This window comes from Oenanthe melanoleuca, chromosome 15 (assembly GCF_029582105.1).
Source record: "Oenanthe melanoleuca isolate GR-GAL-2019-014 chromosome 15, OMel1.0, whole genome shotgun sequence".
Taxonomy (NCBI): Eukaryota; Metazoa; Chordata; class Aves; order Passeriformes; family Muscicapidae; genus Oenanthe; species Oenanthe melanoleuca.
The window spans coordinates 12,295,124-12,323,026 of NC_079349.1; the positions used below are offsets into that span (position 1 = coordinate 12,295,124).

The following is a 27,903-nucleotide window of genomic DNA, read 5'->3' on the forward strand; positions in this document are numbered from 1 at the left end:
TTGCAAACGAGTGCCAGGGGGGTAAAACATTTACTCTGAGAACACAACAGCACTAAAACACTTGTGCTTGGAGCCAAACCCAACTGCAGCTGCCCCAGTCTGTGCTTTACAGAGATGAGTTAGAGAAAGGTTTAAGCTTTCCTGGGACAATCCCACCTGAGTGAGTGGCAGCTCCCTGTGCTCTGCTGCTGTTTCACATCAGGCTGAGCAGCTCAGACAGAGCTGCCTGCTCTGAGCAGCAAGAACCAGTGCTGAATACAGGATGAGGGGACAGCACTGCAGTGGGCAGCAGGGAGGAGCTGAAGCCATCGATGCAGAGAGTGGGAGCTGCAGGAGAGCAGCATTATCCCAGCAGGGGATTTCCCTGGATACAGCATTTGGGGATGTTGCTAAACCTAATTCCTTTTTCCATGCCTGTCATTGGGAGGTTTGCACAGCACTGATAGGCAAAGAAAAATCTTGGAGCACTTAGGGCTTCCCCTCATTTCACAGCAGTGGCTGTTCTGCTGCATTTCTGCTTCTCTGCAAACAGCCCCAGAGCAGCTCCAGTCACATTCCTGCCCTCTGCACAACACCAGCCACCACGGTGTGGACTTTACTACCACCTTACTAACACTACCACCCCACTGCTCCTGCAGCAGTGGCATTGCCCTGGAGCACAACCCACTGCTGATTTTTTTCTCTTTGGGGGCTGACAGCCACAGGCACTGCTGCAGTGCATGAAAATACAGTGTGGTGGGGAGATGGCACTCAGGGCATAAACTCAGTATATAAACCAAGTAAAGCCTCATTGGATACCAGGAAGTTCAACAATACTGTCTGTGCGGGCCTAAAAAAGCAACTAAGACATCTGCATCTTTTATTTGTACCATCTGTTTTCACAGGCCTCACTCAAGGGACAGAAATCCATAAGGTCTTACTCACCTCAACCCCTGGGGGTCTGCTGGCAGTGGGAATAGCCTGAGCCTTTCTCTGCCAGCACACAGCTGTGGCAGGAGGTTAGGGAAAGGTTCTTCCCTCCCCCAGAGGTGCTGGCACTGCCCAGGCTCAGGCTGGAGCTCAGGGAAAGGTTCTTCCCTCCCCCAGAGGTGCTGGCACTGCCCAGGCTCCCCAGGGAATGGGCACAGCCCCGAGGCTGCCAGAGCTCCAGGAGCTCCCAAGGATGGACAGGGTGGGAGTGTTGGGATGTCTGAGCAGGGACAGGAGAGGGACTGGATGATCCTGGGAGTCCCTTCCAGCTTGGGACAATCTATAAGTCAAGTTCAGGATAAGGCATTTCCATGGAAGCTGTGCTCTTGGAGCTGCCCACTGCAGAGCAAGGAGCCAGTATGAAAATAAAACTTTGCCAATTATAAATAGTAGAAAAGGGTAGGAATGGCTGCAGCAGCCTGTGCCATGTATTGGGTGCAGCCACTGGCACACACAGTCAGGGCAGCACTCCCACAGGGAATGCGAACCCGGGTGCCAGTGGTGCCCACACCATCCATCCCCCGAGCTAAGGGAATGCTGAGGGAACAGAGCCTCCTGCTGGGCTGTGCAGGGCTGTGCTGGCAGCCCCTCAGGAGGGGATCATGCCCTTGCTGCGCTTCCTGTCGGCCATGGCCCGGCGGCTGTGGTTGGCTCTCGTGCTCTTGCTGGCCTCCTTCCTCCTGCGCTCCTGCGCCGTCTCCCGGCTCTGCCCCTGGCCCCTGGCGCTCCCAACAACGGCAGAGCTGTCGTGCTTGTGCCTGGGACACACAGAAAGGCCATCACAGCAGGCACTCTGCACTCCTGGGGACAAAATCCCACATCCCCACAAACACCAGGGTGGGAGGGGTTCAGCTAGGGCTCATCCCAGGGCTCCCCCTGCAGCATCAGCCACACCACCACTGTGTCCTTCCATCAGCTGAAAACAGCCATGAAACTGTCCCAAAATCCCAATGGGAGCTGTTGGAGCTCAAGAAGTTGTGCTCCCCAAGATCCTGTCTTGAACAAGGTTCTGCTGTTTGGAGTGACAGAACAAGGGGGAATGCCTTTATGCTGAAAAGGGGGAGATTGAGATTGGCTCTTAGGAAGGAATTCCCTTGGATGGTGGCAGACCCTGACACAGGGTGCCTAGAGAAGCTGTGGCTGCCCCTGGGTCCCTGGAAATGTCCAAGGCCAGGCTGGACAGGGCCTGGAGCCACCTGGGCTAGTGGCAGGTGTCCCTGCCCATGGCAGGGGGTGGAACAAGACGATATTAAGGTCCCTTCCCACCCAAACCACTCCATGATTCCATGCCATGCCAACCCCTATTCAATGGGATAAAACAACCAGCAGTGAAGTAAAGGGTGAGTGAGTAACTTCACCCCACTGCAGTAGCACCTGACACACAGGAATGTCAAGGAGCAGGAACTCCCTCAACAATTGCAGCAGCAGCAGCAGAGCTGCAGAGGCAGAGGGGGGTCCTTGCTTACCCCTTCCTGGCAAGGAAGGCCTGGCGCCTGGCCTCAGCCCTCTCCCGCAGCACGGCTGGGTCCTGCACAAAGTGGTCCTACAAGGAGGCAATGAACAGGTCAGGAAACTCATCAGCACCATGCAGGAGCCTGGAGAGGAGAGGATTCTGTTGGGAGCAGAGCCAATTCCTGGTTCATTACCTCTGGACCAGTGGGATTGGTGTCAGGGACTCTAAACACAGCACAAAAGCTGCCTGAAAACCTCCCCACACCATGGCTGCTCCCAGCACATCCACAGAAATGGAGTGTCAGTGACCCTCAGAGTGCTGCTGGCACTGTCTGGGATAAAGCAGATTAAAGCTCCCCACGGAAGAAGTGTCACAGCTGCAGCACACTTAGGCCAGGAAGCAGCAGAGAGCTGTCCTTGGGGACACATCACAGCCCAGCAGCACTGAACAGCAGCTCAGTCCCTGCTGCTGCTCAAAGATCCCCTCTCTGAAACAGAAAATCTGCTCCACATCACCTGCAGGTGAAGCAGGGAAGAAATATGGTAAATCTTAATGTAACTCCAGCTAAATGTCACCTTTGTTCTTTCCTTTTCAGCTTCCTCCTCCTCCTCTTCATCCTCTTCCTCTGTCTCCTGTCCTTCATCCTGGCCTTTAGGTCTCAAGACCTGAGGAATTGTGAATGGCCTGGGAATTAAGACACAAATAGTTAGAAAAGAAAACAGCACAGCCACAAACATTCCTCTGAACAGCACATCCTTTTTGGTTTGCATTGTGTCTTTAAAAAGATGAGAATTTACAGATTTCATGGACTTCATTTTCCTGAACAAGAAAACCCCAGCAGACCCAGGAGTTAATGCCACATTCCTATGGGCAATTAACAAACACACACTCTTCACTGGGGAATGTTCACTATGAAATTGTCACTGAAAATAATAATAATAGTTTAAAAAAAACAACCCTGAAACCTCACAAGGAATTTCTCCACAGAAACAACTGCTTCCTTTGTGAAATGGGCATCCAGACACAGCCACAAGCAATATTAAGGAGTATTTTGCCAGGCTTTAGCTCAGCAGACAGGGAGCATCTGTTGTACAAGACAAATTTGGACAGAACCATTAATGCTCAGCCAGTGCTGTGCTCCAAACCCTCTGACAGGGCTATGCAGGGAGCCCCAGTTCCATTGCTGTACCCCAGTTTCCTAGAGGGGGAAATCCCTGGAGAAATTAATCAGGCTTTATGAGTCACTCTGGACATGCAGAGCAAAGGGCCTGGGGGTGGAGGAAGAATCTACCACATGCCTGTAACTCTTCTTTAACATAAATATGTGTCTGTGTTTAAAATCCTTTGGAATTCAGACCCACCATTCCACTGCCAAAGAAATAAATGTAAAACCAACAGATCCAGTTTTCAGCAGTGACATCTACTAATTGTTTCTAGGGGCAGTGAGACCTGAAAGGGGAAAACACCTGAGTGCCACATTCTTACAGGCAAAACACAAAAAGGATTTAAATTGAAGCTTCTCAACACTTTAGGGGAGGGAAAAAGGGACAAAAGAGCCTCAAAGCTTCGATTTGGTTTGAGGTTAGGAATGGTAATACATCACAATTCAAAAGGCTACTTTCAGAAATGTTAAAGCAGCTTTTAGACCACAAGTTTTCTAAAACAGATATTCTCTAGCCTCCATCCCCACTAACCCTTTGCTTCCCAAATGCTAATTGTGTGTAGCTGTCAGTCATGGTGCAGAGTGCTGTGCAGCCCATCAGGCTCTCAACACTCAGAGGGGACTGGCAGACAAAAGTTTGGTTGCCAAATTTCCCCCATCTTGAAGTTTTTCTTTGCTAACCAGCCATTTTAGGTTGCCCAGCTGCACTGATTTTCCAAGCCATTTTTCCCTGCTCCAGGGTAGTTTCTCCAAGGGGAAGCACTGCTGAGTACAAGTTTCCAGACATGGCAAATTCCCCTCTTGCATTTGCTGATTAACTGAGGCAATGGATGAGTGGCAGCTGGAGAACATCCTGGGCACACTCTGTTTTCCTTTGCAACACATTCTTGAAATTTAGGAATTTAGTTTGTATTTGTGTGTCATTATGTTTCATTGAGGTTCTTTGCCTCTTTGTGCTCAAGGAATTGTCTGCCATGGGAACACTCCTTAGGAGAAGGGAGACCCAAACCTTCCTCCTTGCACATCACAGTGAAAACAGAGAAAGGGCTGGTTGGCAGCTCTGGTGGAGGAATAGTTTGTGGGAGGAATAGAACTGTGTGGTGGTTCTGTGGCTCCTCCCTCCCCCTGCATTCACCTCCTGGAGATGAGCTCATCATCCGAGTCAGCGTCGTTAGCGCCCACTTGGTTCCCGTCGTAGGTGTCGTCGTACTCGTCCTCGTAGTGCTCGTCGTGCTGGGGCAGCTCCTCCAGCACCTCGCTGTACTGCAGGTAGCGCTGCCTCTGCTCCCTCACCAGCTGCTTGTCGTTCACCAGGCTCCGCGTCGTGTCCTTCTCCCTCCTGCCCGCAGAGACAAAGGCAGGGCTCAGAACCTGCCCCCCGAGCTGCCTTTTCCCCTGCTAGGCAGTGGAATGAGAAGCAGGGCAGGTCTCATCCCCAAAGTCACACCCCTCCCTCCCACACCTGTTGGCCTGCTGGGTTATAGTGAGAAAAATGTCGGATTTGTCTTTACAAACGAGCTGTGGGTCTGCTGGTAGATAAAGTTAGCACTGAAAGATAAAAGAAACAATGGGATGGATTCCACTGATTGATGAATAGAAGATATTTGCCTTTACAAACAAACTGTAGATTTGCTGGTAAATGAAACTGGATATTGGAAGATGAAAGAAGCAATGAGGAAAACCCATGAATTTCATAAGAATTAAAAATTAAAAGGGAGTGTTGTGCATTAGAGGGGAATCTCAGGTATCAGGTGTTTGGGAAGTCTGGACCTCTCAAGTACCTTCAGTCAATGGGGAAAGAGAGAGGGAAATTGGGATAAAAAGGAGGCTGTGTCCTCCAAAAATTTGAGAGATCCCAGGGGAATGCCCCATGGCCTCCTCCTTTATTTGAATAAAGCAAAGAGAACTCCTCTGTCTCCTTTTTGGACATAAACCTCTGGTGTTTGTGGATTAATTTTCCTGACAATTTGATCATGGAATGGTTTGGGCAGGAAGGGATCTTAAAACTCATCTTATTCCACCTGCCCAGCCTGGCCTTGGACACCTCCAGGGACCCAGGTGCAGCCACAGCTTCTCTGCCCACCCTCCCAGGGAACAATTCCTTCCCAATATCCCACCCAGCCCTGCCCTCCGGCAGTGGGAGCCATTCCCTGTGTCCTGTCCCTCCATCCCTTGTAAACAGTCTCTCTTCCATCCTTCTTGTCAGCCCCTTCAGGTCCTGGAAGGCCCCAATTAGGTCAGCTCAGAGCTTTCTCTTCAGGCTGGACAATCCTAATTCTCTCAGCTTTTCCACACAGCAGAGCTGCTCCATCTCTCTGATCATCCTGGTGCCTCCTGGTCTCACTCCAGGAGCTCCAGGTCCTTCCTGTGCTGGATGGAGTGACCCAGGGGGGTCATTTCCACCAGGGTTGTCTGGCCACTAAAAAAGAGCAGGAATTGGAGACCACCACTTTCACTTCAGGCAGAGAAGAAGCTTTCACAGGCTTTCAAAGAGGCTTTCAAAGGCAATTCTATTCCAGATGAAACCTGGCCAAGGTGCATGGAGCACAAATGTGAGGGCAAAAGGACAAATGTAGATGGGCAGACCCAAAAAATAACCAGTGCAGGTGAGGATGAGAATAAACACATTTCCCAAGGCAAAGAACAAAACCGTAGGGAGTGATTGTGATTCAACCTCTCAGAGCACACAAGGACTTGTTTTTTATATTTAGAAGACAGGTAAATTGTCATCATTTTAAAGAAGGGAAGACCAAGACACAGAGGTGTTAAAAAGCAGCTGCTGAGTGTCTCAAGCTGCACAAGCTCTCAAGTCCTGATTTTCAGAGCAGCCAAGTACATATTTTCAGCAGAGCATTCCCAGGACAACCTGCAGCCCCCAGAGTCCAGGAGGACCCAGCACCAGTGGATTCTATCAGAGAAAGGACCTGTCCAAGCAGTGGCAGTGACTCAGGAAGGGACAGGCTGAGGGGATGTGATCCAGCAGTGCAGGTTCTCATTGGGAATCTCAAAACAAGGGAAGTTGGAGGCTGGAGGTGGTTCCCTCTCTGCCATGACTCACTGCCTGCACTGGGCTGGATAATGCCCTCCCAAGCCTGGGATCCCTGGGATAACAACAGCTCCTGTGGGAATTCAGCTGAGCCTGAGCCCAGCACCTGGGAATTGCTTCCTGTCGAGCTGGTCTGATGACTGCAGGGGAGCTGCATCAAATGGTCTGGGCACCAACCCCAGCAAAAACAGAGGGAGAGCTCCTCTAGTGCCATGGAGCTCAGGACAAGCTCTGGCTTCAGGAGACAGATTCAGCTGACAGCCAGGACTGGACAGGCACAGACAAGTGCCATCACTTTCCAGGATCAGCACAGTCATTTCCTTGTGTTTGACTCCCTCCTCATCCTGACTGGATTTCTCTTCTCAAGGACAGTCCCTGCCCCAAACTGCTGATGCTGAGAGTGGCCAGAACATCCTGCTCTGGCTTTTTAGGCACTATGGTGACACCAGGCTTAACAGCAGCTAAGAACACAAGAGAATTTGGTGAGCAAAAGGTATTTAGAAGGAGAAAAAATGAAATTTAAATATTTGATGCAATTCAAATCCAAAGCAGATCTCAGACTAAGCTTGGAGAGCCCTACTACCCCAACACTGGGGTGAACCACCAGTGCTGAATATTAAGTCCTGGAGACAAGATACTGCAGCTTTTCCTTGGATTCAGTTGGGTATGGTCATCTTTGGGCATTGCTGATCTGCAGGTTTTTAAACTACTCAAACCACTACTAATATGTCAGGAGTCCTGCAGAGTTTTCCCAGATGTTCTGAAATCAAGGAAGAAAACAACACCAGGAAGAGCAGCAACAAGAGGATAATGCCAAGAGGTCACATAACCACATCAGGAGAGAGGAGAACTTCTCCAGGAGTGATGGTACCCCTGGAGGGCAGTGCCATAGGAGCAGATCCCAGGGATGATTTACAGCTCCCAAAGCTCTGCAAGTGATCTGCAGAGGGAGCTCTGAGAGGGATATTCCAGCCACTGGATGCTCTGTGCTGAACTCAGTGCTCTCTGGCCTTGACCAGCTGCTGCAGCAAGGCTTTGGGAATCAGGGATAACCCACCAAGGCTCTGGGAATCAGGGATAACCCACCAAGGCTCTGGGAATCAGGGATAACCCAGCACACCTGTGCAAGGTTCTGGGAATCAGGGATAACCCAGCAAGGCTTTGGGAATCAGGGATAACCCAGCACACCTGTGCAAGGTTCTGGGAATCAGGGATAACCCAGCAAGGCTCTGGGAAACAGGGATAACCCAGCAAGGCTCTGGGAATCAGGGATAACCCAGCAAGGCTCTGGGAAACAGGGATAACCCAGCAAGGCTCTGGGAATCAGGGATAACCCAGCACACCTGTGCAAGGCTCTGGGAATCAGGGATAACCCAGCACACCTGTGCAAGGCTCTGGGAATCAGGGATAACCCAGCACACCTGTGCAATGCACCTGTCTCACAGAGCAAGGCACCACCACGAGGAGAAAGGTTCTGTCTGAATTCTCAGCTATGGACACAACAAAAGTCATGGTCTTGGCCAGAGAGAAAAGAAATTCCTTTCTTGCTCAGCCTAGATAGGATCAGTACTGTGGCACTGCTCTGAGGAGCTGGGCCACTGGACCTGGGGACAAAAGTGGTTTTCCCCTAGAGTTTGATTCAACCAAAACCTTAATTGGAAGCTCTCAGCTCACATGGCTCCAGCTCCAGCCAGACTTTTAGTTATCTGCTGTGTAAATCCATCCCAACATTAAGAGCACACTTGGCTGGTTAGAGGAGGTGTTTACAGTCTAGTGGAAGGTGTCCCTGCCCATGGCAGGGGGTGGAACAAGATGAGCTCTAAGGTCCCCTCCAACCCAAAGCATTCCATGATTCTGTGATATGTTTTAAAAGAATCTGGAACAAGGGAACCACACTATAGAGTTGACATCAATGTGAGCCAGCACCACACACCCAGCTGAGGAGAAAACAAAGTGAAAACTGCTGGGTTTTGTAGTAATCTCTGCTCAAGGCAGGGGATCCTGCTCATTGCAGGCACATTGACTAAATGACCTTTAAAGGTCCCTCCCAACCCAAACTGCTCCACAAGTCCAAGTGCCCTTCTGCAGGAAGCTTTACAGCAGCAGCAACAACAGAAGTAGTCTAAGGCACTGAATGTTATCAGATGTTGAAGTAGATGGATATTGAATCTTCCCTTGGCTCTAAATCAAATCATTAGTTATTCTCTGCTCTGAGTCACAATCCCAGGCTCAGGGATGGTGCTTTTCAAGGTCTGTTGTTCAGTGCAAGTTTAACATTAAGCCCAAGGAGCAAAAGCCTGACATTACAAATGAGCTTGGCAGAGCAATCTCCAGCAGCAGACACAGGAAAACCAATTAGGAAAAACACTAAGTGAAACCAGTCCCCTCCTAATATTTCATTTTACTTTCCCAGACAAACAGGTGGGAAACATTTTTGATAAGCCTTCCTTCCCTGCCAAAACATTCCTTCAGGAGGTTTTTAGGAGAGATAAATGTGCAGGTTCCCAGGTGTTTGTTCCTCCTGACAGGCAGAGTTAATGACTGGGTGCCAACACTCACCTCTTGCCTTTCTGGATCCGAGACACATCCACTGCATCCCTACTGAAAACATCAAACTCATCATTCTGGAAAACATTACAGCGAGAGCTGACCAGAGGGGTAGGGTCAGGCTTCAGCTGTCTGTTAAAAAACAAGGAGAGAGAATAAAAAAAAAAGTGAAGTAAGGAAGAGAAATCCTCTTCCTTCCCCAAGCCCTTGGTTTATTCTTTTTCAGCCCCAGAACAATCCTGAGCACACCAAGAGGTGCTGCCTGAGTCACAGGGCACAGCCCCTTCCCTTCCCAGCCACACTCTGCCACAAGCACAGCACTTCCCAAAGCTTGGATTTGAGGGGAAAACTAAAGTAACTCACAAAAAGCCAAGAGAAAATTCTTCTGTTCATTTTAGAGTCTATCAAACCATGCAGGACAACAGAATATTCAACAGACTGCCTGGTCTCAGAACAGTGACTCAGTGAAGACAAACACTAAGTGTGATGAATTACAGGCTGGAAAAAAAATCCAATAATTTTTTGCTGCTGATTTCAAGATATTTATCTCCCTTGTTAAATCTTTCTCAGGGTTCCAGGTTTATGTTTGTTCAACTTGTAAGTCAAAAGACTGTACTTTTGACATTCATTTTGCTGGTGCAGACAGCTCAGCTGGGCAGCTGCAAATGCTGCTGTGCTCCCCTATAAATCAGCAGGGGTCAGAATTCGACATTTCCTATCGAACCAGCAGCTTTGTTTCAAGATGCAAAAGGCAGGAAGAAAAAAAATCCAGCTCTATCTTGTGGAACTGCTGGCTCTGCAGAAAAACCAATCCTTCCTAAAGCCTGTCCTGCACCAGTAGTGCCAAAGTCAGCAGATCTGACTGCAGGAACACAAAGATTGTTGCAAAACTAGGATTTTTTTACGTCATTTTTCTGATAAAGATGCTTTCCTCTAATGCAACAGTGAGACAGTCTGCCCATAACTCCATGAAATGTGAACAAACAGCACATTCACATCCTGATGCTCTGTCAGGAACTGCTGGTGCAGCACAAACACACACTCACAGCTGCAGACAAACTCCAACAACTCAATCCTGCCACCAGCTATGAACCCTCCATCCCTTGTCCAATCCAGGAAAGCAAGACAAGCCTGGCAAGTTTGTCAGAGAGAACATAAAAATGGATCTGAATTGTCATATCTTCACTGACAAAACAGCAGCCTGTTAAATAACCATATTTGACCCTGTGGGTTGAATTCCAGATGAATTGGCTCCTCTGAAGATGCCCTTTCCTGCAGGACAGCTGGGATTTTCACACCTCCAGCAACAAACACTGCACTAAAATACCTTTTGAAGGCAACATTATCCTATCCTATCTCATCCCATCCCATCATTTCATGTATATATGGTTTTGTCCCATCACAAAACACAACCCAGCACCTGCTCTACTCCAACACTGAGCAGCCAAGGTCCCACTCCTCTGCAGGGACACAAGGAAGGCAGAAAACTGGTGACAGGTGACAATGAGAAGCTCTCACTGCAGATCTCTACCCCAAATATGCAAATTCTTAGAGCTCTACAAATGTTGAGCCTTCAGGAGAACAATTAAGTGAGACACAAACAACCAGAGGTTGTCCCACACCTTTGCATCCTTCGGTCCAGCTTATCCAGGTATGGCACCAGCTTATCTTCCAGGATGTTGTTGATCACCTGCTCTGTGTCATATCCATACTCCTCCAGGCAGGCCAGGATGAATCCCTCTCCAAGGTCTGGCAGTAGATCCTTCACTTGGGAGATCAGGGAGTCCAGCTCCACACCAGACACACGGGCGACGGGCGCGGCCGCAGCGCCAGCACACTGCAGACACCAAACACAGCTGGTGGGCACTGGGCAGGGACAGAGCTGAGGGCAGCCAGTGTGCACAGAAATACACAGAAAGCAGCACTCTGGCCTGTCAGGGTTTAAACACACAAGTACAAGACTGGAGCCAAAAGAGAAATCAGCTGTTGAAACTACACAAGGTTTCCGACACAGATTTGGGCACGCAGCTACTTTTGCCAGTCCCTGAGTCAGCAAGGACACCCTGGAGAATCCCTTCCTCAAGTAAAAAAATATGCACATGAACTGCAAGGATGAAGCAGAGTATTTGAATAATCCCCAGCACGGGGAAGCCCAAGCCATGAGAGCTGGAAGCAATTTGCTCAGAGATAACTCAGGATTCAGGTGCAGCTTCAGTTCTCATTTCCCAAGGCTGTGTGGAGATCCAGCAAAGGCCAGAAATGACACCAAATCTCATGTTATCCCCAGAGCTGAGCAAATCAAGCCTGTCCTCACAGATGGAGGAAGGTCAGGAAGAGCAGAGCCCCCAGGAAGAGCAGGGCCCAGTCCCAGCAGAGCTGTACCCACCTCATCCTCCAGGGCACACGCAGCTCCCAGATCCTCCCCGTCCTCAGGGCTGCTCTCCACTATTGCTGAAGCTCCTTTGGATGCTGCTGGATCTTTTACAGCTTGTCCTTTTTTCCTGTCTACCCCTTCCCAGGCACTTTCCACTGCTTGGAGGATATAGGCTGTCCTGGTCTCATCTCTAAGAGCACAGCATTAAGGACATTCCTGGATGCACGTGTTCAGGGGTCACCTTGAAGTAACTACGGGATTGTCAGTGATGTCCAAACTGTGTCTGCATCAACACTCACAAAATCATGGAATGGTTTGGGTGGGAAGGGACCTTAAAGCTCATCTTGTCCCACACCATGTCATGGGCAAGAACAGCTTCCATTAGACCAGGTTGCTCCAAGCCCTGTCCAGCCTGGCCTTGGACACTTCCAGGGATGGGGCAGCCTCAGCTTCTCTGGGAAACAACTTCCCCCTCTATCTTTTTTTTCCTGTTAAGGGAAAACTTTCCAGTACTCCCTGCCAGTCATGCAGCTAAACCAGAGGCAGAAATGGTGTGAAGGAATCCAAGAGCAGGCAGGTGTGCAAAGCCCAAGGATACAGTGCAGAGGATGCCTGCTGGAGCAGACTCACATCATCCTCAACGGGGAACAGCTCATCGTAGTCACGCAGAAATCTGAAAACACAGCAGCAAGTTCAATCAGTGGAGCCCAATTAATTACCACTGCTGTGCCTCTCTGACTGCCTTGGTGCTCAGGTAGGAACAGAAAACCTCTCACTCAATGCTGGACTCCAGACATCCCTGGTTTTGGTCCCACTACACCACAGCAATTTCCTCAGGTGTGAGAACTCAGTGCTGCATCACAGGGAAAAGCTGCTTTTCCATGTGAAAGTGCTCAGAATGCCAGCATGGGCAGGAGGACAAGATGGAATACCCAATTCTGCCAATTCCTTTGTATCTCCACCATTAGTGTCTAATATTTTGCTGGTCTGGTCAGCCCAGCTGGAAAGCACAGATCAGAAATAACAGCCTAACCTGTCAAGGCAGTTAATGGCTAAATTGCTCTTCTCCTCTTTGAGAGGCTGGATTAAAGGGAGTGAAGAATTGCATTTCTCAGTGCCAGGGTCTGTGCTGCAGGCTGAAATCCTCTCACTGCACTTCTCCCAGCTACTTACAACAATTTTTGACTCCCAAATGCCTCATAATGCTGCCTCAGGCAATTCTGCTGTAAAGAATGGCAGAGGAAGGAGCTGAGCCCCCCTTGGGCCTCTTGCCAGCCAGACTCACCTCCTTTCCTGAAGCACTGATGTGAAGATCTGCAGAAATTCCTCAATAAATGGCTGAATGTTCTCACAGCTGCAGGAAACACAGCACAGTGAACACTCAGAGACATGGTCTGGCCCCACCAACCAAACCACTCCCATTTACACACCAAGGGAAAGCCCCATTTGAAAAGAGATTTCAGGCCACACTTGGCTTTCACAGGAGCAAAGAGTCAAATGGAAGCAAGTGGTTTTTAAGGCTTCTGCAAACATTTCAGCACTTAGATCTAAAGCTGTATCACACCTAGAATTACAAGTTTTCAGACAGATTTTATAAATAGTTTGATGCCTCAGACTTGCAGTGAGCAGAAAAGGATGCGTACAGCATTTGTAATTGTGCCTTTATGATGCCTCTGGATTACACCAGTGAACCTTCCAGAAAGTTTGTGCTCACCTGAGCAAGAACACCTGCCAAGCAAACTCCCACTGCAGCCTCAGTGCCCAAAGCTCTGGGTGCTGCTGAGGATCCAAGCCTTGTTCCAAGGCACCTTTGGGTGAGAAGGGACCTCAAAGCCCATCCAGTTCCACCCCCTGCCATGGGCAGGGACACCTTTCACTATCCCAGGCTGCTCCAAGTCCTGCCCAACCTGGCCTGGGACACTTGCAGGGATGCCCAGCTTCTCTGGGCACCCTGTGCCAGGGCCTCCCCACCCTCCCAGGGAATAATTCCATCCCAATATCCCTGCCCTCTGTCTGTGGGAAGTTATTCCCCCTTGTCCTGTCACTCCAAGCCTCTGTAAACAGTCTCTCTCCATCTGTATTTTTGGGCCCTCCAGGTCCTGGAAGGTCACAATTGGGTCTCAAGGTGTTACACATGATCAAAGTTTGCACACTGGGGTCAGAAACTCATTGGACCCAGCTTAGCACAGAGATTCTGGACCAAACAGCTCCATCTGGAACATTCCTGATACACAGGACAACAGAATTTGACCTTAGCCAAGTCTTTGGCTACATTCCCAACACAAATAGCAGTTTCTATTCGTTTTCTCCATAAATTTGTAAATGAGAAAAAAACTTCTCCCACACAGCAATCAAGTAATTGGCGAGTAGCACAGAGCCAAGTGCCAATACCTGCTCTCTAGGATGGGCTGCAGACAGACTTGGTTTATTAGGATGTGAAAAACTTCTATCATCTTCTTTCTGGAGTGCGAAACCCTCCTCCACAAATCAGCAAAAACACTTCAGAGAGAGCAAAAGACACTGTTGGTGTCAGCACAAGAATCTGTAACCCACCTTTATGGCAGAGCTAATCCGCTAGAAGAAGAATTTCATTAGGAGAATCATTTTCTTGCTGCAAAGACCAAATATTAGACACATTCCATGGTCATTACAGAAAGTCCATGCTCCAAATAAAGCTGGTTTCAATCCCAATTGTCCTGGCAGCTCCCCACAGGAGACTCCCACTGTACCAGCACAGCCTGTGCCTGACAGTGAGACAGAGCTGCACAGAGATACCATTCATGTTCTCACATTTTGTTACCATTTTAATGCACCTCCCATCAAATTCCTTCTTACACAGCACTAAAAACGATTCGTCATCCCACTGCCCAGGAAAATTTGGAATTACAGAAGTCATCTCTCCAGAGCTCTTTGAAGCAGCATAAAAAAAGCCAGGCTCCTCAGGGATGGGTAAAGCAGCATGAAGAGAATTTTTAACTAAGCCCTAGGAAGTCTCACTGAAGACCCAAAGGAAGCCTCTGAAAGAATTCTCACCTGTTATCTTCATAATGCCTCTTCTTGATTGCAGATTCCAGCTCAGGAATTGCCAGTTCATAAAATGAAGCTAATCTGTACAAATGGGGAACAAACCTGTATCTGTCAGCTGAGGTTCCAAAAATCATTTGCTAAAAGGCAGAACAAATGGCTGATTTCATTAAACCCTCCTCACCAGCAGTACCCATGAGCATTACCTCAATTTGGTGTTTTTCCCCCAAAATATAAGCAAGCAAACAAACACAGCACAGACAAAGAGCAGCACTCTAAGGGAATCACAGAGAGGTCTTTGAAGAGATAGGAAAGAAAAACATTTGAGAAGCATCCTGGTGCTGATCAGAACCATCTGCTCAACCCAGAAAAACCCCCAACACAGATCTGCAGACTGCAGAGACCCAACACTCACAGAACCACAGAAACCTTCATGCTGGAAAAGCCCCTGAGAGCATCGAGTCCAGCACTGCCAAGGCCACCACTGACCATGTCCCCAAGTGCCACATCCACATAAACCCCTCCAGGGATGGGGACTCCACTGCCCTGGGCAGCTGTGCCAGGGCTGGACAGTCCTTTCCATGAAAAAATCTTCCCTAATACCCAACCTGAACCTCCCTGGCACAGCTTGAGCCATTCCCTCTCCCAGCCACTCAGCTTTTGCCAAACCTCACTGATATTCTCTAGCATAAAAAACTTGGGCATAACATCAAAGACATTTGTTTTCAGACCTTGAAGAACTATTTCTCCAAAACACTTTCTGCTTCCCTTGCTTTGGGTCCTACAGCAGGAAGCTCATTTTGTCCATAACTGTTCAGCTGACTTTGGAAATTGTCATGGATGCCTGGCTCTAGGATCACTCCTAGATAATGACACACATAGAACAGAAAATCCACACATCCCTGTACATCCCTATCCCTGTATTTATTATGCTGCATTCCAGTCAGAGAGAACCCAGCAGCCCCTGCTCTGTCTGCACCCCAAGACATACCTGTAACAAAACTCGTGGTTTTGGAAGGTCTGGCAAGCCAAGGGAAAGACATCAAGAAAGGCCCAGAGAGTTGTGCAGGTGTCACACAAATACAGCACAATGTCCTTCAGCTCCTGAGAGGAAAGAGCAGTGACTGAGGGAAGAGCCAGGCAAGTTTTCCCAGCAGGGACACAGAATATTGGGGCCAGGCCTCTCCTGAGTGCAGAGTTATTAACCACAAACCAGTTACAGGGTCTAGAGGCAGAGATATTTCTAAAATTCCTGTCCTTTAAAGAGCTATAATGCAATCCCAACTGTCTGCTTTCATTAAATATCCTGTGAGATTATAAAAATCCTCATCAGACCCTGTTCTGGACAGTGGCTTTGCCCTCCATACACCCTCCACATACAGAATTCTTCCCCATGCAGCACTGTTCAGGAAGCACTGCACAGCAGAAACATGGGAATCAAAGGGATGTTTTCAGCAGCCTGGTCCAGTGCAAGCTGCATTTCACTGAATGATAGTTTCAAAATATCATTTCTCAATAAATCAGAGTTCAACTAATAGTTTGTTCCCACATACAAACTGAAAGACTAGGGTTTTGTAGAGGACCACATTCACAGTCTTTGTACAGCCCCAGCACACAAATCCCTCTTAATTAACTACAGTTAAATCACACTGCTGTTAAAACACACATTTCTGGAAAAAAAAAAAAAATCAGCTCTTATCACTGCAAGGGTTAGGTGGAGTTCTGTCAGATATTCTGTTATATTATTTATAAGCTGGTTAAGCAAAAAAGTTGCCATGATAAAACTGTCCACATTCCAAAGGATATGGCTGAAATGAATCAGCTCATGGTGGAAAGGTTTTATCATCATGTCCCAGGACAAAGAGTGCAACAACAGCACAGAACCACGAGCTGCAGGAGCTTTTGGGAACAGAATGATCCTCTGTGCTCTGCTCAGCATGCAGGACAGACAGCTCAGCCCTACCTGGAGGGGCATGTTCCCTGCAGTCACACTGACTTTCTCTTCCAGTTTCTGGGGCTCAGCAGAAGCCCCTTCACACTGCAAACCACACTTGTGCAAAATGTTGTTGAACACCTAAATCAGGAGAACAAGGCAGTGTTAACAGACAGGAGAAAAGGCCAGAAGCTGAAGGAAGGTGGGAAGGAAGAGGCATCAAGTAATAATATTAGATAAAGGTTCAAAATCTCCCTGACACACACTAACAAACTAGAGAAAGGGAGAAACAGCAAAGTCAGGGGAGGTTTAGGCTGGAAATCAGGGAAAGTTCTTCCCCCAGAGGGTGGTGAGAGCTCAAGGAGTGTTTGGACTGAGTGGGATTGTTGGGGTGTCTGTGCAGGGCCAGGGACTGGGCTGGATGATCCTTGTGGATCCCTTCCAACTCAGGATATTTTTTTTATGACTTCATGAAACACATTCTACCTGCCTACAATACTCCCTTTCCACTCTCCAAGCTGTGCCACATTTCCAGATGAAACCCCAGCAGGAAAGCAGTACCTGGATGACAGTGGGCAGAGTTTCATCAAGGTCACTGAAGTAACTGGGCTGCTGAGTGAAGATATTTCCTGAAAAGGGAAAGGAAAGCATTTCCTTCAGTTCAGACATTGATGCCAATGAGCAAATCTGTACCAGAAGATGGTACTTGTGTTATTGCTGACACCCCCAGACACACCTACTGACCATGTGGGACACTGCCCACCCTCACTCCTGCACAGGCCCTGCACCCAAAAAGCTGATCCATCAGCTCTCCAGTGCCACTGGAGATCCAGCAATGGGAATATGTTCATCAGAGCAGAGCAAATGAGATGTCAGATGATTCATGCTCCAGGGGCTGAATCAATGAATAATGCAAATACTATCATTGAACAACCCCAGTTCCTTTATTTGACAACTGGAGTTGACTTTTAATTACTGATAACAGTTCAGCACACACCAGGAGATGTGCTGCTGAATATTTCCTAAAGGTAATGAGGCTTTAGTAACACCTGCTATTATATTACTAGGACTCCATTATCTTTACAAAATACTCTACTGAGTAATGCCATCCCATAAATCCTCACCAAGTAAGCATCAAGGTTCCTATTTCCTTGGGAATTAACTGTTCAGACTATGGAAGTTAAGAGCTCTCCAGCAAGGACAGAGCTATGAGATAAGTTTCAGATAAATTTATACCCTGAGTAGAACCTCCAGTTTATGAAGTTATGAATTACACACAGAACTGCTCACACCATTATTGTCATGACATAATGAAATAATCAGGTGAGCAAATCCTTGGTCACCTGCATGCAGCATGATTGTGTGGCACTCCAGAGTGTAATTCATCACTTAGGTCTTTTCTGGAATATTTTAAGACCCAGATAATCTAAGCTTCCCATGTGAAAGGGAAGTATCTGCCTTGCCATGCCTGCTTTCTGTCTCTGAGGCTCAATAGAGAAATTTAGAGTAGAAGCTACTGAAAAAGGATAAAAAGATTAAAAATGCAAAAGTTTATCTAAGGTTTTCTGCCTGGAAATCTGTCTGCACCACATGATCTCTAACACTTCTCATGTTAGTGAACTTGGAAATGAGACAAAAATAACCACCAAAGAAATGGAAATCCTTCATCCCATGAGCTACAGACAAAGTGGGTTAGAATTTAGGAAGAGCTCACTTAATCCAAGGGTAGATATTCTTCCACTCAGGTGATGTTAAAGGCCACAGGATGGAGAAGGGAGCACAGGATAAACAGAGAAGCTAAATCAATGTGCTCCATCTTCACTGCTCAGCATCCATGGCTGGATGCTCCTCCCTGTGCTCTCACCACTAAGGCTGTGTGTGAGACAGAAACCCAGGGATAAGCACAGCTTGAGCAAGGCTCTGAAGTGTTTGTGGTTTGGAAGCTCTGGACACAGCATTGAAGTTTCAGGTTCTGCCACTTCCCATAGCAGTGATTACCTCACACTGAATGTTTCACTTGGCTCCCAGCTCAGGGAACAACAGCACTGAGAGCTGGACTGTGCTCATCTCCCAGCCCTCCTCACCCTTTCCCATCTCCACCAGGGTTTTACAGAGCCCCACATTCCTCTTACAAGGCTGAGGACACATTCAGTTGGCACAGGAAATAGCTGAGCCTGGGTTTATGGGCAGCAAAGCTGGACATGAAGCTTTCCTTGGAACAAGCAAAGTGCACATGGAAAAACAAAAGCACAATCTAATCCAGAAATGACAGATCTTAGTTGCTACTGAACAATTAATTTTCAGAGCAGTTCCACTGGTATAAACCCCAGTAAGTCACTTGTCATACAAGCAAAAGCCTAAATGGAGCAAGTTGTTCCTTGGATTTACTGACCAATCATCTTCTGGAGCAGGAGGCCATTTCCTTTCCCAAAAAGGACACAGAGATCCAGAATCTTGGGGATATCGAACAGGAAGTTATTGTAAATAATTTTTCCAAAGACAGAGGGAGTGATAAAATGATCCTACAAAGACAGAAAAGAAAAAAAAAAGAGGAATTTAAAGGGTAATCCATATTTTGCTCTGCAGTAACTCCAGCATTATAATGACACCCATAAAAACATCTCTCAAAGGTGTATTAAGGAATTTATTCCATAGAAGGCAGCAAGTCTGCTAGAAACAGCTTCTGCAGAGCCATCTATTCCCACATTCCTGTCCCTGCCACACCAGGCACCCCACTGATCCCTTCACCAGCAGGGGAATTAATCTACCTCAAAGTTTTACAAAAAAATCTCCCTACAAGTCCCCAGTTCCCACAGAACACCAGAACAGCTCAGCTCAGGAGCAGGAATGAGTAACCAGGCACAGGGACAGGCAGGGAGAAACCCCAGAGCTGCAGCTCTACATGCTGACTGTTGAACACTCATCACACTGAAGGCATTTCTTACAAAATTCTAGATGAGAAAAATTCCATTGTCTGACACTGAGAAGCAGGCAGCTGAAATGTGATTTTGGATTTTCAGAAGCTGGTTTGCCTGTGACAGCAGATGTTTTCAATCCCAGTGAAAGGCAGGGTACATTGTCCCTGCTGAAGCAGAGGGATGGGGCTCAGTGCTGGCCAGGTTCCCTTTCCAGAACTCCTGCTGACTCCTGCATGACAACAGACTATTCATTCCCTGCAGATCACTCAGCTAGAAAATGGTTTCAAATGCTTGCCTGCCTCTCAGAGTGGTGAGGTTTAATCAGATCCTGCAATGAAAGACACCACAGAGGTGTCAGGTATTTCTGCTGAAGTGGTGCCAGCTGCAGGCTCCAGCATTCCTTCATCCTGCTCCTGTCCCAGCCCTCCACTCCCAGGCCTTTCCCTCAAAACATCCTGAACTGTGATAAGGAAGAGAATCAGCACAGCCCTAACACATCATGAACCAACGAGGGAGTGATTGCTGAAACACAAGGTGCCTCACTCATCCTACCCAAAATCCCACAGCTCCAGATGGGAGCTGCACTCACACAATTAGTGCTGAGGATGACTTTTAATTATAGAATCTCAGAATGGTTTGGGTGGAAGGGACCTTAAAGCCCATCCAGTGCCACTCCCTGCCATGGGCAGGGAAACCTTCCACTGTCCCAGGCTGCTCCAACCCCAGTGTCCAGCCTGGCCTTGGGCACTGCCAGGGATCCAGGGGCAGCCACAGCTGCTCTGGGCACCCTGTGCCAGGGAACAAATCCTTCCCAGGAAACAATTCCTTCCCAATATCCCATCTATCCCAGATGAAGCCATTCCCTGTGTCCTGTCCCTCCATCCCTTGTCCCCAGCCCCAATTCTCCTGGAGCTGCTTTATGCACTGGAAGAGACTCTGAGCTCTCCCTGGAGCCTTCTCTTCTCCAGGCTGAATGTCTGATGGTGCCAAGGTAACAGCAATTTAGAGAGATTTCACTGCATGTCCAGAACTTGGGGCAGGTTCAAGGAGAGACAAGTATTAGCAGGAGTTTTTTGGCACCACGTGGCCCTGAGGGAGTGGTGGCCTGAAGAGCCTGTTCCATGTGGCCACACAAAGGCCAATGTGCTCTCTCTCCTCTTAGCACTACACATGGATAACCTGCTCTTACTCAGGAAGGAGATCCAGGCAATCAACCAAGGAATCACTGCATAGTTCAGATACTTCAGCTCTGAGTGTTATCACCTCCACAGAGAGGATCCAACTGATAAAACCATCAGGGAGAGAGAGGAATGCCGTACGAGAAGGAAAATGATTCATTTCTCTAATTCCCTTTTTTCCTAAGTCACACAGCCTGGAGCACTCACAAGGCACTGCAATATTGACCTTGGACTCCTTGTGGGTGGACATCCTGAGGAATGTGAGGAAGACACTCCTGTGGAGGCATTTCTGCAGCTGGTTCACCTCCGGGTGGCAATCCCAGAGCGCGTCGAACTTGCGAGGGGCGGAGCGCAGGTAGGAATCCAAACACTTCTGCAGGGTCTCATCAAATATCACCTGGCACGAGCAAAGGCAGGAAAATGGCAAGGAGGGAATGTCACACCTTCATAGCTTGTGCTCCTGAGCAGCTCAGCTAAATTTAAAGCAATCTAAACCACACAGAAAGGGACTCTCATATGTTGGGGTTGGTTGTTGGACGGTCGCTGGCTAGGCACTTATAAAATTTCTCTATTTCCTCCCCAACACCCATATCCATCAAATCCAAGCCAGCTCTTAAAATTCACAGTGGAAAATCCTTAGGGAAATAGTTTCTTTGCATTCTAAGGTGCAGTAATGGAAATGTTTCCTGCATGATATAATAAGCATAAACAAATCTTTATGAAAATGATGGAAGGCTCATGGCTTTTACAAGCACCTAGGTGTTTATGTTGTATCTTCAGATAAAAAGCAATGATTACCTGGCACCAGAATTTGTCATGAGGCAAAGCCAGAAGCCAGTTCAGGTCATCTGCAATGAATTTTGCTCGCTCCAGGAATTCCTCCACCAGAGCAGGGTCTCTGATGGCAGGAGGGGGTTTGTACAGCACGAATGATCGATCTGCTTTAATTTCTGGGTGCTGCAGAAAGCAAAAAAACCCAGTGTATTAAACTCCAGACCAAGTGACAGGAATGCCCAGTTACCATCTGCTCACTGAATTCCAGGAAACACGAAGTTACCTTTTAAAACAACTTGACATTATGGAATCACAGAATGGTTTGGGGGGGAAATCACCTTACAGCTCATCCAGTTCCACCCCTGCCATGGGCAGGGACACCTTCCACTATCCCCAACCTCCATCCAGCCTGGCCTTGGGCACTGCCAGGGATCCAGGGGCAGCCACAGCTACTCTGGGCACCCTGGACCAGGGCCTCTGACCCTCACAGGGAACAATTTCTCCCCAATATCTAACCTAAATTTCAGTCTGAACCAATTATTCCTTGTCCTGTCATTATAGTCCTAATGACAGGAACATTCAGTTCCCTGGTAATGTCCCATTTTCTACCCTTTCAAGACAGTGGTTTTGTATCTTTCTTTAAGAGTGACTTTTTCAGACCTTGATAACTTGGCAGATATTGCTCCTTGCTTTCTCTGAACCAAAGCCTGACAAAGCAATCCTCCCACACCTTCAAAACAAAGAGCAGGAGCTTCCTGGCATGCCTTTGAACTCTCTCTTTTTCCTCTGAACTGGTTCTTGCACAACACTGCATGAACTCAAACTGACACAACCATCAAAGACAGAAAGAAACACTTCACTACCCTTCCCAAGGGTTACTGAACAGGCTTTGCCCAAATACACCCACCCTAAAAGGAGAATTCCAATGAGCAGCAGGTTTGGGCTCTGCCTCATCCCACATGTGTGCTCAGGGTAAAGCTCCTGAGGAGTGAGCAGCATGGACAGTCCCACTCCTGCATCAAACCCAAAAGGTTCTTTCCAGTCCTTATTTCTGGGAGAAAGGTTTCTGTGGGTTGAATTTTCTGGTTTCATCAAGCTGAAGGCACAAGCTCAGAGCTAAATTTGAGGGGCAGAGCTTACAAAAACTCCCTGAGCATGTTTTCACTGCAGCAGAGGTTGCAGACTCAAGAAAGGGAGTTGTGCTGAGAAAACACAGTTTATTCCACATGTTGAACACAGTAAGTTTGGTTCTTGCATTTTGGGGTTTTTTTTATGGTTGGTAAATGAAATCTCAACTATCTGAACACATAAAAAAAATAACATTAACAAGCAGGCAGAACAAATTTTACAGAATTATTACAGAATCATTACAAATACAGAATGTCCTGAGCTGGAAGGGACCCACAATAAAGGATCCAGCCCCTGTCCCTGCACAGACACCCCAAAATCCCACCCTGTCCATTCCTGGCAGCTCCTGGAGCTCTGGCAGCCTCGGGGCTGTGCCCATTCCCTGGGGAGCCTGGGCTGTGCCAGCACCTCTGGGGGAGGGAAGAACCTTTCCCTGAGCTCCATCTAAACCTCCTGTCACATATCCCACACCAAGCTCCAATATAAGACAATTATTTATTGAAGGTCTCTTTGGCTTTCAGGAAGAACAGAGCTCACCAGTGCTGGTAAAGTTCTCAGCTTCCCTGTCTTGGGATCCCTTTCTGTCAGCTGGAGCTCATCCAGAGGCAGTGCTGGCATCCTGGTGGCTTCTTCCTGTTCTCAGCAAACAAAAGCAGCACAGGATGCACTTTACAAGGTTGGCCAGGCAAAAGCTGAACAAAAGAGGCTGCAGCCCTGCTGTAACACACACACACTGGCTGGGAATACATTTATGCCAAGCAACTCATGCCCCACCAAAATGCCAAATCCTGGATGTGTCTCAGAGGAAATCTATAATGTGGTGCTGAATTTTCATCCCTGTTCCTTACTGAAAGGCCACAGATACCTTCCAGGACAAAAAAATGTATTTGGGGACACTGTTTAATATGGAAATTAGATATTTAAATAGGGTTGCTGAAGAGCTGTGCTGAACTCTGGCCTTTGCAGCCTCTTTCAACACTTGAGGTCTCTCCTGACAGCACAAACTGCAGGGACAACCCAAACACAGCCTTGCCTGTGATTTAAAAGAGAATTTTTGGTGCCTGTGTGTAGAATCTCACAGCACTCAGCCAGACAAGGGACACAGGCTGAGCCTGCAAAAACCTTCCCCTCTTCTGCCAATTCCCACGTGCTCACAGAACCACTGCTTCAACTTCAGCAGCATTTGTGGGCTCAGAAATGCTTCAATTAACTTTCTGAAATTAACTATAAATCAAATATTAGAGTAACTCCATAGAAAGAATGTTATGGGTGCTGTTTAAAAAGTTCAGACCGACAAAAATTGAAAGTTGCAGTTAAAAAGAGCTTTTAAATTCTTTAGGGGGTTATGAGTTCTGCAAAATGGTACTAAAAAGTTATGTTCTTATTAAGAAGGTCACACATCTCCTCAGATACACTTTTAATTGCAGTCACATTGCCTGGGCTGAATAACAATTAAAACAAGAGCAGTGTCTCTAAAGATGAACAACTCTGACTTGGGAGTGGGGTCATGGTTTAGACAGCAAGTGAAAAAATATCATTTTTCATACCATAAGTTAGTCATCTATGGATTTAAGTAAAAATTCTGTAATTAACATTTTAGAGCCCAACTAAAATAATACAGCAGGGCAACAGCAATACCCACAGCTTAGAAAATTAAATATAATTCTGTCTTTCATGGGGAGTTTAAAAATTAGAATGTTGACAGAGGCAACTATTACTTGATTATAAATTTCCCAATTTCTTTGGGAAAAAAAGAAGAAACCACCAAAACTTTTCAGCAGAATAAGCCAAGCTGGCTTTCAGTTCAGTTTCATCATACATTTAATTTGGCTCTTAAGATTTTTAGAGTCATTCTGAAAGCTGCACACAGAAATGTTTGTTTGTAACACAGAAAAACATGCCAAGTGTCTCATTTCAAGCCTGGAAGGCATCAAAATCTCCAGTCCAAGTCAAAAACATCCTGGAAGAGGCAGAAGCCCTGCCCAAAAGCTGGGAAGGGAAGGGAAGGGAAGGGAAGGGAAGGGAAGGGAAGGGAAGGGAAGGGAAGGGAAGGGAAGGGAAGGGAAGGGAAGGGAAGGGAAGGGAAGGGAAGGGAAGGGAAGGGACCTGAGTACAGGATAATCTCAACAGAAAATTATTCCTGATCACTCTCAGAAGATTTTCCCCCCACAAAGAACTTTGGTCTAATCCACAATCCCACAATCAATCTGCTGTGCCCTGTGATTTCAGGTAGAGTGGAACACAATGAACCAGGGAAACTGATTTTCCCAGCTCCAGAAACGATCCCTGCTGTTCCTGTGATGTGCACATCCACGGGGACATCCAGGGTGAGGTGACATTGCTGAGGATGAGCAGCACCACAGCACAGCTGGCACAGGGAATGCTGCAGCATGGACTCATGGAATGGTTTATGTTGGAAGCTCATCCCATTCCAACCCTCACCATGGACAGGGAATTCCCAGGCTGCTCCAAGTCCTGTCCAGCCTGGCCTTGGGCACTGCCAGGGATCCAGGGACAGCCACAGCTGCTCTGGGCACCCTGTGCCAGGGAACAATTCCTTCCCAATATCCCACCCATCCCTGCCCTCTGGCAGTGGGAGCCATTCCCTGTGTCCTGTCCCTCCATCCCTTGTCCCCAGTCCCTCTCCAGCTCTCCTGGAGCCCCTTCAGGCCCTGCCAGGGGCTCTGAGCTCTCCCTGGATCCTTCTCCTCTCCAGGTGAGCAGCCCCAGCTCTGTCACCTCGGCCCTGCCCCATGGCCAGACACCCTCAGCCACCCCAGCCCCGCCGGTTAACCGGGGCCTGCCGCCGCCCGCGCGGCCACGTCCCCTGCCCGCTGCCTGTCCCGGTCGCACCGGGCCCTGCTCAGCCCAACCCGGCTGACGTTCAACCCAGCCCAGCCCAGCCCAGCCCAGCCCAACGCCTCCACAGCCGCCCGAGCCCCGGTACCGGCAAACGGGTCCCGCCGGCCCCGCGCCGCTTCCGTGGCCAAGCGCTGCTTCCGGCCCCGAGCGGAACTACCGGGGTGGGCGGGGCTCGGTGCAGCTCCGCCCCGGCGGCGGGACCGGCCCGGCCCGGCTGTGGATCCGAGGGGCAGGACCGGGGCTGTCCGGTCCTGTTGTGGATCCGAGCGGCAGGACCGGGGCTGGATCCGGCTGTGGATCCGAGCGGCAGGACCGGGGCTGTCCGGTCCGGCCGTGGATCCGAGCGGCAGGACCGGGGCTGGATCCGGCCGTGGATCCGAGCGGCAGGACCGGGGCTGGGTCTGGCCGTGGATCCGAGCGGCAGGACCGGGGCTGTCCGGTCCGGCTGTGGATCCGAGCGGCAGGACCGGGGCTGTCCGGTCCCGCTGTGGATCCGAGCGGCAGGATCGGGGCTGTCCGGTCCGGCCGTGGATCCGAGCGGCAGGACCGGGACTGGGTCCGGCTGTGGATCCGAGCGGCAGGACCGGGACTGGGTCTGGCTGTGGATCCGAGGGGCAGGACCGGGGCTGTCCGGTCCCGCTGTGGATCCGAGCAGCAGGACCGGGGCTGTCCGGTCCTGTTGTGGATCCGAGCGGCAGGACCGGGGCTGTCCGGTCCGGCTGTGGATCCGAGGGGCAGGACCGGGACTGGGTCCGGCTGTGGATCCGAGCGGCAGGACCGGGGCTGTCCGGTCCGGCTGTGGATCCGAACGGCAGGACCGGGGCTGGATCCGGCCGTGGATCCGAGCGGCAGGACCGGGGCTGTCCGGTCCGGCTGTGGATCCGAGGGGCAGGACCGGGACTGGGTCCGGCTGTGGATCCGAGCGGCAGGACCGGGGCTGTCCGGTCCGGCTGTGGATCCGAACGGCAGGACCGGGGCTGGATCCGGCCGTGGATCCGAGCGGCAGGACCGGGGCTGTCCGGTCCGGCTGTGGATCCGAGCGGCAGGACCGGGGCTGTCCGGTCCGGCCATGGATGCAGTGCCCAAACGGGCGGGTTTAACCCCAAACCCCCGCCCGCCCTCCGGGTCGGTGCAGCCGCGGCGCTGGGGCAGTTCCAGTCCGTGGGTTGTCTTGGGAAGGGAAGGAGCCTCCCGCTGTTCTTCCTTGGAAGGAAAACCAGCTGGTTCAATAAATCACCTTTTTGAAGGAGACGTTTTTAACTTAGCTACGCTGCCCCGTCCAGTGTCACCGGCGGGGAGACGCCGGGCAGGGAAGGGGTGTTGCGGGGACAGGGCGACCCTCGGAGCCCCGCACTGCTTCCCTCGGCTGGGACTGCTCCCTGCTCCCCGGGGATGTGTCAGTGCATTACGGTCGGACAGTGCACGGAAAAGGCAATTCCTGTCAATTCACCCAGCACATATAGTGGGAACAGGTTACATCAGTCACATTTACACCGCACCGAAACTGCGGGAGCCGGGCGCTTCCCAGCCTGCAGGGTGGCACAGGCACGTCCAGCCGTCACCAATCCCTGCTCCGAAGGGTCTCGGTTCTCTTGTTTAACCACGGGGAGCTCCTCCTGAACTTAGCCCAGGGTCCAGCTTTAGATGGTAAAGTGGCCTAAAATAGAAACCACGCCATGCGCTGTGTCGTGCGGCTCGTTATAACGGGACGGGCTGGAGCGAGTCCCGCACAGTGCCCTCTGTGCCCCGCACAGTGCCCTCCATGCCCCCCAGGTGCCCTCCATGCCCGCACAGTGCCCTCCGTGCCCCCCAGGTGCCCTCCGTGCCCCGCACTCCGCACAGCGCTCGCTGCCCAGCTGGCCGTGCTGGCACCGGGGGGTGCCCGTCTCCCCGCGGTGGGAGTCAGACCCGCACACCCCAGGGGCTCCCCCCGGGCCAGCAGCACACCCGGGCTCTGTTCCCGTCACACAGAGCTGCGTGTTAGGGATTCACACTCTGCAAATGTCACGACGGGCTGTCTGGAACCTGCTATCTCCCCCATTCTGTTGAATTAGTAATTTTTAAATGAAATATTCATTGTTTCTATTTCTCAAACATCACTGCACCAGTCAGACCTTGGGACTGGAGCCCCAGCACCGGCACGCTGTGCAGAACAGCCTACCAGAACCAAACCCCAGTGATGTCGATCCAAGGTTTGCTCCAACTCTCTTTCCTGGAGGAGAACACTTGGCAACTGAAATATGATTCCCTAGCAAAGGCATCTGTTTATCTCCCCTCCTGTGCCAACTCTCCTCAGAGCACTGCTGGTGAGATGCCAGGTGACTCAGTGGGCTTTGAATATGTCATCGAGCTGTTTTGAGTCACTATTCCTCTTTTTGGGGTGTTTTTAGTAACCTTGCCAACTGCGTATTCCCTATTTAATTTCCTAAAGCACTGTGAGCTGTTGAAGCCTCTGCCCAAAACTGGGGATATTAACTCTACATGTATAACCTAGTTAGATAATTATATGTAGACACACTATTCATACAAATTTAG

The 27,903-nt window shown here is 49.4% G+C and overlaps 1 protein-coding gene across 2 annotated transcripts; it reads right to left on the reverse strand.

Annotated features, from left to right (window-relative positions):
- Nucleotides 1-842: 842 nt before the first annotated feature.
- ASCC2 (activating signal cointegrator 1 complex subunit 2) lies at nucleotides 843-25,529 on the reverse strand. 2 transcript variants are annotated; one of them, XM_056504321.1, is made up of 19 exons: nucleotides 25,454-25,529; nucleotides 23,044-23,139; nucleotides 21,403-21,561; nucleotides 20,831-21,001; nucleotides 18,901-19,030; nucleotides 17,070-17,137; nucleotides 16,539-16,649; nucleotides 15,567-15,679; nucleotides 14,585-14,659; nucleotides 13,943-14,050; nucleotides 12,837-12,905; nucleotides 12,150-12,224; nucleotides 11,564-11,741; nucleotides 10,800-11,014; nucleotides 9,190-9,309; nucleotides 4,720-4,923; nucleotides 2,998-3,106; nucleotides 2,436-2,512; nucleotides 843-1,727 (listed from the first exon to the last, which is right to left on the reverse strand). In XM_056504321.1, exons 2-19 carry the CDS (start codon nucleotides 23,122-23,124, stop codon nucleotides 1,559-1,561), a joined length of 2,232 nt encoding a protein of 743 aa, XP_056360296.1. In that variant the 5' UTR covers nucleotides 23,125-23,139; nucleotides 25,454-25,529; the 3' UTR covers nucleotides 843-1,558. The 2 variants fall into 2 exon arrangements, with proteins under 2 accessions (XP_056360296.1, XP_056360297.1); XM_056504322.1 differs by lacking the exon at nucleotides 25,454-25,529 and adding an exon at nucleotides 25,246-25,276.
- Between the last annotated feature and the right edge of the window lie 2,374 nt (nucleotides 25,530-27,903).

What these genes read in the sequence shown, in the direction of transcription:
- ASCC2 (XM_056504321.1), bottom strand. Translation starts at nt 23,124, where the DNA reads ATGCCAGCACTGCCTCTGGATGAGCTCCAGCTGACAGAAAGGGATCCC. An exon ending in TGAGAACTTTACCAGCACTG is followed by an intron (nt 21,562 to 23,043) that starts GTGAGCTCTGTT and finishes TGCTTTCTGCAG; the next exon opens with CACCCAGAAATTAAAGCAGA. An exon ending in CCTGCTCCAGAAGATGATTG is followed by an intron (nt 17,138 to 18,900) that starts GTCAGTAAATCC and finishes TTCCCTTTTCAG; the next exon opens with GAAATATCTTCACTCAGCAG.